The 14753-nt window shown below is 41.2% G+C and overlaps 1 protein-coding gene across 13 annotated transcripts in view; it reads left to right on the top strand.

Annotated features, from left to right (window-relative positions):
* Nucleotides 1-14753, top strand: part of LOC122552880 (girdin-like) — a 402403-nt gene that overhangs the window by 173743 nt on the left and 213907 nt on the right. For all 13 annotated transcript variants that reach the window (XM_043696008.1, XM_043696001.1, XM_043696009.1 and 10 more), the window contains exon 13: nt 2062-2246. In XM_043696008.1, coding sequence (XP_043551943.1) covers nt 2062-2246 — 185 coding nt within the window. The remainder of the gene's footprint in view (nt 1-2061; nt 2247-14753) is intronic.

Here is a 14753-nt window from a genome sequence, read left to right as displayed (position 1 = left end):
TGGACTGAACATTAAATTGAAGAATTTCAGACTATTTCTTTGTCCCTATTTTGTTTTGGGTCACAGCTTTATTTAATGATTCTGCCATTAGCATACACTCTACAAACATCTTTTGTTTCTTACCCCATCTTTCTTTAACTGAGGCCTTCATTTGTTTTGTCAATGAATATGTTTTACTTTCCTTGTGGATGACAAGGCTCTCGACTGTGCATGTTCCATTTCTGTGCTTTTGCACTCACCCCTTCACTACTTTCTTAGAACTAAATAGGATTCCTGAATCATATTAACTGTGTTTCTCTCTTCATAGATGCTGCCTGATTTGCTTCGTTTCCAGCATTTGCAATATTTACTTTTTGAATACGTTACCTAAATATTAGAAATTGAAGGAAACAAGGATTGCAATGGGGTAGTCCATTGGAATGCAATTCATGACTTCGTAGACTGATGCACTTGTGTCAGTGATCCCTTGGACCATTCAGTTCTCAATTTATAACTACCCGACTACAGAAAAACAACAGTGAAGGAGAAATGGAAATTTGGTTCTGGGTGGCACTTACACAGGTTCCAGTGATTTGGATTTAGTGCCGAATTGGTGGAAGCAAGTTTGCTGTCAATCAAAGCTGTAGAACATAGAACAGTAGTAGGCCATTTAACCCTTCAAGCTTGTTCTACCTTTCCGTATGAACATGGCTGATCACCTTACTCCGTATACTGTTCCTGCTTTTGCTCTGTACCTTTTTGATCCTCTTAGCTCTAAGACCTATATCTAACACCTTGAAAACATTTCGTTTTGGCCTCAATCCCGTTTTTGTGGTAGTGAATTCCACAGATTTCACCACTGTTTGGGAGAAGAAATTTCGCTTCATTCAGACCTAAATGACCTAATGCCATACCCTTAGCTTGTGACCCTGGTTCTGTAATTCTGGTCATCAGGAACTCCTTCCTGGATTAACCCTGTTCAGTCCTGTTGGAAATTTATAGATTTCATATGCAAGTGTTCGTGCGTGCGCACGCATTACCGCCCACACGCGCACGTGTGCGCGCACACAAACTAAAAGTGTAACTGATTCTCATTAGACATAGGCCTGCCATCCCTCAACGGTCTGCTAAACCTTTGCTGCACTCCCTCAAACTAGAGTATCCATCCTCTGATAAGGGGACTGTATCAGCACACACTACACTGGTGTGGTCTCACCAAGATCATGTGCAATTGCAGCAAGATATTCCTGCTCCTGTACTAATTCTCTCACTATGAAGGCCAACATACCGTTTGCTGCCTTCACTGCCCGTTGCACTTTTATGCTTGCTTTCAGTGACTGGTGTACAATGACACCCGGGTCTCATTGTACCTCTCCCCTTTCCCAATCTATCCCCATTCAGATAAGTGACCCCCTTCCTGTGTGTGCTACTAAAGAGCATAACCTCACATTTATCCATCTTGTACTTCATCCACCGTGCATTTGCTTGTACTCAACTTGTCCAAATCACATTGAAGTATGTCTGCATCCTCCTCTCAATTCACCCTCCTACCCAGTTTTGTTTTCTGCTGACTTGGAGATATTGTGTTTAGTTCCCTCATTATTAATATACCATTTAATACATATTGTGATTAGCTTGTGTCCAATCAATAAACCCTGTGGTACTCCCACTTGTCACGAGCTGCCACTTGGAAAATTACCTGTTTCTTCCTACTCTTCATTTCTTGTCTGCTGGCCAGTTCTCTATCCATGTCATTATGCTATTCACAGTCGTATGTGCTTTAATGGAGAAATTTACTTTAGGGAAAGTAATGATAAAACATTTAATGATATTGCCTGATACTTGAACTATTTATACGATATACACTGAAACAATTAGAATATATGTAGGTTTTAAGATTAATGGTCAGAGTACTTATTCAGTTGATTGAATTGAAATTCATTTCTAGTATACTAACTTTGATTAGCTAAATTAGACTATTAATATTGGGATTACTGTTTTGTGGCTGTAAAAGCTATGGGCAATTCTTCATTGATATGTGAATACATAATTTTGCCCCATTTTGTTTTTAATTGTTTGCAGGGGCACACAAATCTCTGAGCCAGGAAGTGAATGAGTTGACCTCAAGTCGTTTGCTTAAGATGGAGAAAGAAAATCAATTTCTGCTCAAAACTGTGGATGAACTTCGCAATGTCATGGATTCCACAGATGGCAGTAATTTTAAGATCCTGGAGCTAGAAAAGGAAAACCAGAGACTTAAAAAAAAGGTATTAAATGTGTTATTGAAATATGGTGTGAACTTAGAAAAAGGGCAATAAAAATACTGTTGAAACAGTTCCATCCTGACAGTTAAACTGACACACTTCAACATATTGTCATGCTTACCTATCTAACCCCCTTTTTGCCTCAGCCCACTGCTCTAATATTATCTCCTAAAAGAGTCCAAATTAAATTCCTCAAGCTAATTTGGGACAAGTGTACACTGAGTGTACAAAGTGAAACGTGACATTTTTCTCCAATCCAGAAAGGCAAAGTAGTCCTAGGAGATTCTCATGGCTTGTGATACAAGCCTCTATTTCAGGGGAGGCAGTGATCTAGTGGTATTATCACTGGACTGTTACTACAAGACCCAGGTAATGTTCTGGGACCTGGCTTGAAATCCAGATTTGATTTCAATAAAAATCTGGAATTACGAGTCTAATGATGACCATAAAACCATTGACAACTGTTGGGAAAATTGATCCAGTTCACTAAAGGAAATCTTCCACCCTCACCTGGTCAAGCCTACATGCACTTCAGACCCACAACAATGTGACTAATCTTAACTGCCCTGTGAGCAATTAAGGATAGGCAACGAAGGCAGGCGTAATCATCAATGCCTCAATCTATGAATTTTCTTTTAAATGTTATCTGCCTTGCATAAGTTAAGCTTGCTGTTTTTAGATACATAGCTTACCATTAAATATTTGCAACAAATCTAGATATGTTGACAATATGTTGAACAGATTTTGTTTTGTAAATGGAGTCTTTTCTTTGCATCTGATGCAGCAGGCTGCTTATTTGAAGAGCAAAACTTTCCTTAAAATATATATTGCAATAACTAAAGTTATTGTTATCTATCAACTTTCCAATTTTATCCCTCCTGGCAATTGTCTGAAATGGAACCTGTTTACTTGCAACTTTTCTTTTAAAATATATTTTTATTCGAAAAAAGGAAATTGTTTTTGAATATTACAAAAATACAAAACCAAACAATTCAAATTAATATTTAAAAAAACTTGCTAATTGCGTAAATAAATATCAACTAATAACTCAGCTAAAAAAGAAATATCTTAACAGTAATAAAAATGATAATAAGTGTAACACAGCTCAGCAAAACAAAGTATTAGCCCTTGATCATCGAGTGCAAATGTTTTTATGTATGTTTGTAGTTCCTCCCCTGTGGATACCAGATTCATTACATAGAATTGCCATGGCATATAGAGGCTCCCTCCCCTCCCCTATCAGCATTCCGTACCCTCCCCTCCCCTATCAGCATTCTGTACCCTCCCCTCCCCATTTTGAGGTCATTAATTATTCCTGTCTCATTATACAGGACCAGATCAATGATGGCTTGCTCTCTCATTGCTTCCATTACATACTGTTCAGGAAAACTGTCATGGGTGCACTCGATGAAATCCTCCTCAAGGCTTGCCTGACCAAACTGGTTCAACCAACCTACATATAAATTAAAATCCCCCATGATAATAGTCATACTGTTTTTACAGGCATTAGTTATTTCTGTGTTTGTTGTCCGTCCCAATGTGATATTATTTGGTGGCCTATACTTTTATCTTAGCCTGCTGGAAAAATTTAGCACCGCCTTCCTAACCTGAGATCTTCTTCCCGACCTCTCCGCCCCCACCCCAGTCTGACCTATCACCCTCACCTTGACCTCTTTCCACCTATCACATTTCCGACGCCCCTCTCCCAAGTCCCTCCTCCCTACCTTTTATCTTAGCCTGCTGGACAAACTTTCCCCATTCCTGAAGAAGGGCTTATGCCCGAAACGTCGATTCTCCTGTTCCCTGGATGCTGCCTGACCTGCTGCGCTTTTCCAGCATCACATTTCCAGCTCTTATTAGTATGGCTGACAAATCTGTGCCCAGTTAGTCCAAAAAGGGCTGTCACATCTTATAGAAATTCTCAGTTTTATGGTGCACCATACTCATAAGAAAGTCCAAGGGAATGTGCTCCATGACTAACTTACGCCAGCCGACCAGCTTCAGGGAATTTTCCGACACCTCCCTAATAAAATGTTCTTTTGGCACAAAAAGTGAGGATACTGAAAAGCCTTTTTTTAAAATGTGTATCTAATGAAAGTGAATTAACAAAGCCCAGAAGAAGAGAAAACGGGACAATCTCTGCCTCCATCCCCAAGGCCTTCTCTATTTTGCCTACCACAGCATTCCAGAATGCCTGCTGTTGTGGCAGGATCAAAGACAATGAGTTAAGCGTGCACATGCTCACTTTACGTTTAGGACACATTGGAGATGCTCTCACTTTAAATTTAGTGAGGCGGTCTGGGATCAGATGGACTCTGTGAAGAACCTTTAATTGCAAGGCGTGGGTCCTGTTGCAAATTGAGATCCTTCTTGCATTTTCCCAGATATCCTCCCATATTTGAGAAGAAATCTCAACGTGCAACCCCTCTCCCATACCTTAGAGCTGTTCGGTCTTGTCCGAGGGACCCTCTCCCAATAGATGATAAGCGTTGCTAACAGATAATGTATCCTCAGCACTCAACACCCTCTTCTCCGTGTCGGCCCAATAAGGGTCAGTTGGAAGTGCGGTCTCTTTTTGTATGAAGTTTATAATTTGAAAAAAACAAAAGAGGTCCCTACTGGGCAACTCATATTTCTGAGCCAACTGGTCAGAGGACATCGATATGTCCCTTTTGAATAAATCACCCAGGCAAGACACACCCCTAGCTGCCCATTGTTTAAACCTAGAGTCCATCATCCTTGGCTGAAAGCCCTCATACCAACTATGGGTATCAAAAATAATGTTTTGGCAATATTGCCCTCACCCTGACGCATTGCCCTCCATGCCTTGATAGTATTGATGACTATTGGGCTATGGCAATATTCCTTAACTGTTCTCATATTTTGTCTAAGAACAGCACGCTAATAAGGGGGCATCCTGCCTGAGATGCTTCAATGTCCAACCAAAGTGAGTAAGGGCCCCCCGGGCTCAATCATTCACATAAGATAGCAACGAGCTTAACTGGTAGCTTTTTATATCTGGGAGGCCCATTTGTCCCAGTCATAGAGTCATAGAGATGTACAGCATGGAAACAGACCCTTCGTGTAAGGTAACTGCAATTTAGTCAATTTAATTAGAGGCCACTTGCAATACCAGATAAAAGAATTAAACCAGCTGCTAAGTCTTCTAAATATTTGCTTAGTAAAAAGTAGAGGAAGCATTCGCATAGGATACAACAGGTGGGGCAGAATACTCATTTTGATGAGGGCTATCTGATCTAAACAAGAGATCGGAAGTGCCACCCATCTACAAAGGTCCTGCTTGATTCTATCGAATAAATGGGCAAAATTGGTTTTAAATAGCCGATCAAAAATAGGAGTAATAAATATACATATGTGGAGAAAGTTAAAAATCAGACAACAACAGGTTATAGTCCAACAGGTTTAATCGGAAGTACACTAGCTTTCGGAGCGACGCTCCTTCATCAGTCCAACAATGGCATCTCCAAATCATAAGTGGAGAAAGCTCTCTAAAAGGGAACCAAGATCCGTCCTCAGGATCTGGCACTCTCGGGAGACCACCCATGGGCATGGCCTCTGACTTCGCAAAACTGATCTTATAACCCAAGAAGCCTAAGGGGCAACTTTTTCACGTAGAGGGTGGTGCGTGTATGGAATGAGCTGCCAGAGGAAGTGGTGGAGGCTGGTACAATTGCAACATTTAAAAGGCATTTGGATGGGTATATGGAATAGGAAGGATTTGGAGGGATATGGGCCGGGTGCTGGCAGGTGGGACTAGATTGGGTTGGGATATCTGGTCGGCCTGGACGGGTTGGACCGAAGGGTCTGTTTCCATGCTGTACATCTCTATGACTTGATAAGCCACCAAATAGATTGATACATTGTATTAGGTGTAGCACTAAGACTGTTGGGGTTGATAAGAAGACGAGAATGTCATCCTCATACAGTGCAATCTTATGTGACTAAGTCCCCACTTCTGGAGTGGTTAATTGGGATCCCTGCATATTGCCTTCACCAGCAGGTTTGATCACTAGTGTGAAAAGCAATGGTGACAAGGAACAGCCCTGTCAACTGCCCCATAACTATTAAAATTGCTTGATCGTACATCATTGGTTAGGACCGTGTCAAGAGTGTTTGCAACCTTGATGTCACGTTTGAACCTTATTTTTGACCTCATTTCATGCCATGAACTAGGCCCACCTATTTCCACCTCCGCAGCATCACCTCTGTCTCAGTTCATCAGTGGCTAAAGCAGTAATATCATAAGATAGTCATAATGTGTAGGAGCAGAAGTAGCCCATTCCATCCACCAGTTCTACTCCACCCATTTAGTTAGATGATGGTTGATCTGATGATCTTCAACTCCATTTTCCTGCCTTATCTCCATAACACACTATTCCCTTACTGATTTAAAAAAAAAATTGACTGTGTCAGCCTTGAATATGCTTAACGACCCCGAATGCCACAAATTTACTGCCATAAATTCCATTTAATTTCTTCCTTAAATGGGTGACGCATTATTCTGAGATTATGTCCTCCAGTCCTAGTCTCTCCACAAGGAGTCAAACGTTCAGCATTTATTCTGTCAAGCCCTCTCAAAAGTGGATCACGCTTGGAAATAGGAGTAAGTGTGAATTGTGATATCACTTGGCTTAACAAAATGTGCCGTTATTAATTGCAAACTGAAGCCTCTGGTTATAGTATTGAAAGTACTCTTCCTTTTTATAGTTTGCTATATTCCTTTCGAAGGCAGCAGCAGTCATCTATGTTAACGTGTGCTTTACATGTTATCAATTTGTAGTTATTCACATCAGGTGAACAGTTATAACTTAAATTTTGTAGGTTACCGAAAATCAATCTTCACTTGATAAATGGTGAGCAGAGAATTCTGTGTGTTTTATAATGAGGCGCCACAAAATATCAGTTTTGAAATCCTCCTGAAGAACTCCGTGCCAACAACAATCGCAGTCATTTAGTCCTGTTAGCATAAAATAATTTTGAACAGCATTTCACAAAGGCATAGGATTAATTAAATGCCAATCAAGCCATACAAGTGATAGTAAATACATCTCCAAAACCTTGATCAAGCATGAGTTTAAAAAGGTTAGTAAAGGAAGGTGGAAATTCTGTGCCCAAAATGGCTAAATCATGGGCTCCAGTAATGGAGAGAAAGGGAATGCTCAAAAGGCCAGAGTCCGAGAAATGCTATGCTGGAAGAGGTTGCTAAGTTGGACTTTGTACTGCTTTATTTGAACCTTCTTAATGTTATTTTGTTGAGAACAATCAGACAGCTTTCAAAGTTTGCAAAATTAATATGTATCCATGGTCTAGCAATGAACGGAAATGACTATACATCGAAAACCTTTGCAGAAATATGATTTTTATTAAATCAAAGGGAAAGAAACATAGGAGCTTTGTTAAAATAATAGCGCCTTCATAATCAGAGGTTGGACTGGTGCAGCAAGTTAAACATTGTCTTTTTGTTCATGTGACCTGGGATTAAATTGAAGAGACTTGTGAATAACTGCAATAATGCCTCAGTTTCAACACTAGTTTGGCAATTTGCTCAACCAGCTGGATGACTTTTGTTTAAATGTAAAACTCTTCCAGTTGCATATGATTTTGATTTAGATAGAGTTAAAAATCACACATCAGATTATAGTCCAACAGGTTTAATTGGAAGCACTAGCTTTCCGAGCACAGCTCCTTCACCAGGCCCCACAACGACCTGATGAAGGAGTGGCGCTCTGAAAGCTAGCGCTTCCAATTAAACCTGTTGGACTATAACCTGTTGTTGTGTGATTTTTAACTTTGTACACCCCAGTTCAACACCGACATCTTCAAAACATGATTTGGATAGAGGCATGGTTTCCGAGTAGAATGGCGTTGTGGAAATGTAGGAAGGATGCAGTGCCTACGGTAATGCTAGCAAAAGGAATCTTAACAGCAAAGCTGGTTAAGGATTATGCACATATTTAAGCAAAATGTTCATTGTTCAAAACAAAGATACTTTCCAGTGAGAAAGAAGGATTCTTAAAACAGGATAATCCAACCATGGTTAGTCAAGCAAGTTAAGGACAGTGTCAAAATTTTCGAGAAAGTGTTTGATCAGATAGTACGCAATAAGCTGCAAATTAAGATAAGAGTCCGTTGTGTTAGAGGAAGAATATTAGAATGGATAAAAGATTTGCTAATTAATAGACAGATTTGCAGTAAGAAGGGAAGTTTCAGGATGGTAACCTGTAGGTGGTGAAGCACTACAGAAGTCAAGCTGATACCACAATTATTTAGTGTAAATGACTGTGCAGAAAATGAATATATTATAGCCCGGTTTGAAGATGACACAAGTAGGTCAGAAGGCAACTGGCGAGAATGTCACAAAGGGTCTGCAGAGGAATGGAGACTATTAAAGTTTTTGTTGCAATTACAATATAACGTGGAAGAATGTAATGTGAAACACTTTGGAAGGAAGAATAGAGAGACTGAGTATTATTTAAATGGAAAAATAGTGCAGAAAGTTATAATACAGAGTGACTTGGAAGATCTTGTGTAAGCCTAGCATTGAAGATCAGGTAAAAGGGGAAAAAAATGGCAAGTTGGCTTTTATTTTAAAGGGAGTGGAGTATAAAAATAGAGGAACTTTTGCTTAAAATCATGTAAGGCATTAGTCAAATCACATTGAGAATACTGTGGGCAATTTTGGTCTAAGGAATGATATACTGGCAATTGGGCTGTTGAGAACAGGTTCACTAAGTTTGATCCTGGGTAAGGATTATGAGAAGTTGAGCAGGTTGGGCCTAAACTTATTAGAGTTTAGAAGAATGAGAGGTGACTTTACTGAAACTTCCAAGATTCTCAGAGGACTTAGAAAAGAGATGTGGACAGGTTGTTTCCCCTTGTGGGTGAGTCGAGGACCAAAAGACATGATCTCAGTTTAGAGGGTTGCCTATATAAAACAAAGATGAGGAGCAGTTTCTTCTGAGGGTTGAGAGTCTGTCGCTATACAGAGTGTGCTCAATTATATTATGTAAATTCTCCATTATTACATCCTTTATAATAGACTCTGCATGTTCTCAATGATAGATGTAAGCTAACCAACCTATAGTTACTTCTTTATCATAGAGGGCTGCAAAAGTTGAGTCATTAAATATGTTCAAGGTTGAGATAGACAATTTTGTAATCAGTAAGGGAACCAAGGGTTATGGAGAAAAGGCATAAAATTCTTCTTGAGGATTATCAGATTTGACATGATGTCATTGAATGACAAAACAGGCACCATGTTCCTCCATCTTAGGGTCCATGATAGGCTGAAAGAAGTGGAGATGCACTGAAAAATATTAAATGCTGAATAGGGCAGTATGATTCATGAAGTTGTTATTGGTAGCAGAGGGAAAATGAAATTATAAGACCTGATTTGAAGATATATGAGATGGCTTTAATTCTCTTGCTAACATTACGACAGCAGCCAATATACTCAACACATTAAAGTATATTGGAAAGTATGCTAAAGATATGGAATAGTCATTGAGTAAGTCATAGTTATATGTAGAATGCTTTTGGTTGAGTTTTATATAGGTTGAAATGTTTGGAGAATGGTAGGACAACTATGAGGAAGTTGCCATGGAGGAGTTGAATGTGCTCTTAACATTTTTCTGTCTACCATCATGATTCCCTTGTTAATGAAGAATCAATCTAATTTGGTCTTAAAAGCATCCGCTCATCTTGGGGAAAGAGAATTTCACAAACCAACAGCTTTAACAGAAAACATGCAACACTATATTCTGCATTCTGTTCCATTGCCCTGAGGTACTTAGATAAGGTGTGATTTGCTTGACTTGCATGCAAAACAATACTTTTCACTATCTCCGTTCATGTGACAATAATAAATCAAATCAAAATCTTAATTTGGAGAGATACTTTTATTTTCAAATTGTCCCTTAGTTCTAGTCTCTCACATAAGGGTATACCTTCTGACCATTCACTCTGTTTCCCTCAGAATCGAATACATTTCAGTAAAATCACTTCTTAATCTTTTACACTGGTAACGCATATAGGCTCAATATGTCTCGTATGATAACACCATCATTCCAGGAATCTGTGAAATGAACCTTTTTTTGAACCTTCTAATGCCCTTAAAGCTTTTTTAATTAATTCACTCAGACATGCAATGACGTATCTCTGAGGCAGGACAAGCTTGACCTTGGGTCTCCTGGTTTAGAAGTAGGGACACTAACCACTGCACCATAAAAGCTCTTAAGGTAGGAGTGGAGATATTTTCTAAGCAACCTGTTCAGAGATGTCCTTGCACAACTCTAGAGCAGGTGAAACTTGAGCCTGGGCCTCCTGGCTCAGGTATAGAAGCTATCACAGTGCCGCAGGAGCATTCCAGGTAGGAGTCAAAGTATTTTCTCATCAAACTGTTCAGAAATGTAATTTGGAGCAGGTAGAACTTCAACCCAGGCCTTCTGGCACAGAGACAGGGACCTTACCACCGCGGCATACAAGAATCGCACGGGTAGGAGTGGAAATGTTTTCTTGTAACCTATCAGGTTTTCGTAGATATTTCTAATCACCCTGTTCATGTTATGACCCAAAGTACAATGAGGAAAGTTATCAGAAATTGCAGCAGGACATTGATCAAGTGGACCGAGAATTGGCAAATGGAGTTTAATATAGATAAGTGTGAGGTCTTGCATTTTGGAAAGTCACATCAAGATAGGAGTTTCATGGTGAATGTTAGGGCCTTAAGGCGTATAATGAAACAGAGGGACCTTGGGGTTCAGGTGCACGGTTCTCTGAAAGTGGAGGAGTCATAGGGTAGTGAAGAAAACTTTTGGCACACTGGCCTTCATCGGTCAGGGCATTGAGTATAGAAGTTGGGAAGTTATGTTGCAGTTGTACAGGACATTCGTGAGGCTGCACTTGGAGTATTATGTTCAGTTTTGGCCACCTCGCTATAGGAAACATGTTATTAAACTGGAAAGAGTGCAGAAGAAATGTACAAACATGTTGCCAGGACTCAAGGGTCCGAATTAATCGGGAGAGGTTGGGCAAGCTAGGACATTTTTCTTTAGAGTGTAGGAGACTGAGGGGGTACTTTGTAGAAGTGTATAAGATCATGAGAGGCATGTATAGGGTGAATGCAATTAGTGTTTTTCCCAGGATTGGGGAATCAAGGACTCAAGGGCATCAGTTTAAGGTTAGAGGGGAAGGATCCTGAGGGGAACCTATTTTTTACACAGAGGGTGGCAGGCATATGGAATGAGCTGCCAGCGGAAGTGGTTGAGGCGTATACATTAACAGCATTTAAAGGCATTTGGACAAATACATGGATAGGAAAAGTTTAGAACGATATGGGCCAAGTGCAGGGAAATGGGATTAGTGTGAACAGATATTTTGGTTGGCATGGACCAGTTTGGGCCATAGCACCTGTCTTCATACTGTAGGACTCTGAGTCTAATTGTGGGGCAGCTGGGACTTAAACCTAGGCCTCCTAGTCCAGAGATATGGACAACACCACAGCGCCATACAAACCCTTAGGTAGAGAGTGGATTTTTTTTATTCCAGTCTGTTCAGATATGTTATTATACACCATTGGAGCAGGCAGGATTTGAACATGAATACACTGGCTCAGAGGTTGGGATACCACTGTCATTCTACAAGAGAGACCTTAGGTTTTCAAAAATTGACTGAAACGATGAAAGCAGGGCATTTTTTTAAAATGAGCAATTCACACAGGGTTCTTGAAGAAATAAGAGTCAGCAAAATTGTTCTATTTGAAGGGAATATGAGAGGGGTGATGCAATCTGGAATGAGGTGAGTACAGGCTATCAGCAACTCAGGATTTGCATTTGGAACAAAGCACACACCTGCACTTGCCTTCGTTAAGGTAGTATAGATTTGCTTTTAAATCAACTGAGTCATTTGGTGCTGGAAAAACACAGCAGGCCAGGCAGCATCCGAGGAGCAGGAGAATCGACGTTTCAGGCATAAGCCGTTCTTCAGGAATGAGGCTGGTGTGCCAAGCGAGCTGAGATAAAAGATAAGGGGGAGGGGTGCTGGGAATATTATAGGTGAAAGGAGGTGAGGGTGATAAGCCGGAGAGAGGGTGGGGGCGGAGAGTTCAGGAAGAAGATTGCAGGTCAAGAGGGCGGTGCTAAATCCAAGGGTTGGGGCTGAGATAAGGTGGGGGGAGGGGAAATGAGGAAGCTGGAGAAATCTACATTCATCCCGTGTGGTTGGAGGGTTCCTAGGCGGAAGATGAGGCGCTCTTCCTCCAGGCGTCGTGTGGCCAGGGTCTGGCGATGGAGTAGGCCAAGGACCTGCATGTCATTGGCAGAGTGGGAGGGGGAGCTAAAGTGTTCAGCCACGGGGCCTCATCTTCCGCCTAGGAACCCTCCAACCACATGGGATGAATGTAGATTTCTCCAGCTTCCTCACTTCCCCTCCACCCACCTTATCTCCGTCCCAACCCTCGGATTCAGCATCGCCCTCTTGACCTGCAATCTTCTTCCCGACCTCTCCGGCCTATCACCCTCACCCTCACCTCCTTCCACCTATTGTATTCCCAGTGCCCCTCCCCCAAATTCCCTCCCCCCTACCTTTTATCTCAGCCCGCCTGGCACACCAACCTCATTCCTGAAGAAGGGCTTATGCCCGAAATGTCGATTCTCCTGATCCTCTGATGCTGTCTGGCCTGATGTGTTTTTCCAGCACCACATTTTTCAACTCTGGTACTCCAGCATCTGCAGTCCTCACTTTCTCCTAAGCAACTGAATCATTTGGGCAAGTGGGATTCAAACCAAGGGCTTGCCAGCTCAGATGGAGGTAGGACACTACCACGGTGCCCAAGGCGTGCACAGATATTTACATTTGTCTTGTGTAATGCAACCACCTTGGACACCATTAAGGATATATAATTTTGGTGCTAGGCTCCAGAGGAAAGTGACAATAATAAACACAGAGCTTTCTGCACTTAGTCATAGAACTGTACAACACAGAAACTGACCCTTTAGTCCAACTTGTCTGCCGATCAGATACCCTCAATAAATCTAGTCCCATTTGCTACCATTTGGCCTATATCCCTCTAAACCATTCCTAGTCATAAACCCATCCATCCAGATGCTTTTTAAATGTTGTAATTGTACCAGCCTCCACCACTTTCTCTGGCAACTCATTCCATACTTATACTTCTTTCTGCATGAAAAAAATTGCCCCTTAGATCCCTTTTTAAATCTTTCCCCTGTTACCCTAAACCTATGCTATCTAGTTCTGGACTCCCCCACCCTAGGGAAAAGACCATGCCTATTTACCCAGTCCATGCCCCTCATGATTTTATAAACCTCTATAAGGTCACCCCTCAGCCTCCGACGCTCCAGGGAAAATAGCCCCAGCCTATTCAGCCTCTCCTTATTGATGAAATCCTACGAGCCTGATAACATCCTTTGGAAGCTTTTTAAGTTTCACAACCTCCTCCCTTTACCAGGGAGACCCTGAATTGAATGCAGTATTCCAAAAGTGGCCTAACCAGTGTCTTGTACAGCTGTAGCAGACATGGTTACTCCTATACTCAATAAAATGATCAATAAAGACAAGATATGAAATGCCTTCTTCACTATCCTGTCTGCCTGATACTACACTTTCACAGAATTATGAACCTGCACTCCAAGGTCATTTACAACTTAGGTTGGAAGGAGGGCGTAACTATAGTTTCTGATGGATGAGCTGGATACTTACAGGGTGATGGTATATACCTGACATAGAATGAGTGTATATGTGCCATACTCCACGTAGGACTGGGAAGCACTTATTTCCAAAATGAAAAGTCGGCACTGCTAAATTGAAGTTGGAGAATTGTCAATTCTCTACACATCTAACCAACATTCATATGCAGGTGAGTGAGGCTAGCTGCATGTTCAGAGCTCAACCAGTATCTTTATTCCTATATGAGATGTTGGCATTGCAGGTTGGTCAGCTTTTATTACCTATCCCTACTTGCTATTGAGAAATTGATGCTGCCTTGAACCGCTGTAGTACATTAAGTCTGGATAGACCTACAAAGGCGTGAGTTCCAGGGCTTTTAACGCAACGATACTGAAGGATTGACGAAACATTTCCGAGAGAGGATGATGAGTGGCTCGGAGAGAACTTCCTATGTATCTGCCACCTTATCTTTCTAGATGGTAATGAGCATGGGTTTGGAAGATGCTGTTTAAGGAGCATTGGTGAATCCTGTAGTGCATCTTGTAGGTGAGATACACTGTTGCTACTGAGTGTCAGTAGCCAGGCATTGAATTACTTGCTGCATGATTCCTGTTCTCCGACTTGCTCTTGCAGCCACACTACTTTTAATGCTCATCCAGTTCAGTTGCTGATCTGTGATAATCCCTAGAATGTTGAGAGTGGGGTTTCAGCAATAGTAATGCTATTGAATGCGAAGGGACGATGACGCAAGTGATAAATTTAGTTTCCATGAGGCCTTAATTTGTTGGCTCATTGTTTACAAACAAG

The sequence above is a fragment of the Chiloscyllium plagiosum genome, chromosome 9, assembly GCF_004010195.1.
Source record: "Chiloscyllium plagiosum isolate BGI_BamShark_2017 chromosome 9, ASM401019v2, whole genome shotgun sequence".
In the NCBI taxonomy this organism is placed as follows: domain Eukaryota; kingdom Metazoa; phylum Chordata; class Chondrichthyes; order Orectolobiformes; family Hemiscylliidae; genus Chiloscyllium; species Chiloscyllium plagiosum.
The sequence above is the reverse complement of the archived record's forward strand: the minus strand, read 5'-3'. Positions and strand labels throughout refer to the sequence as shown.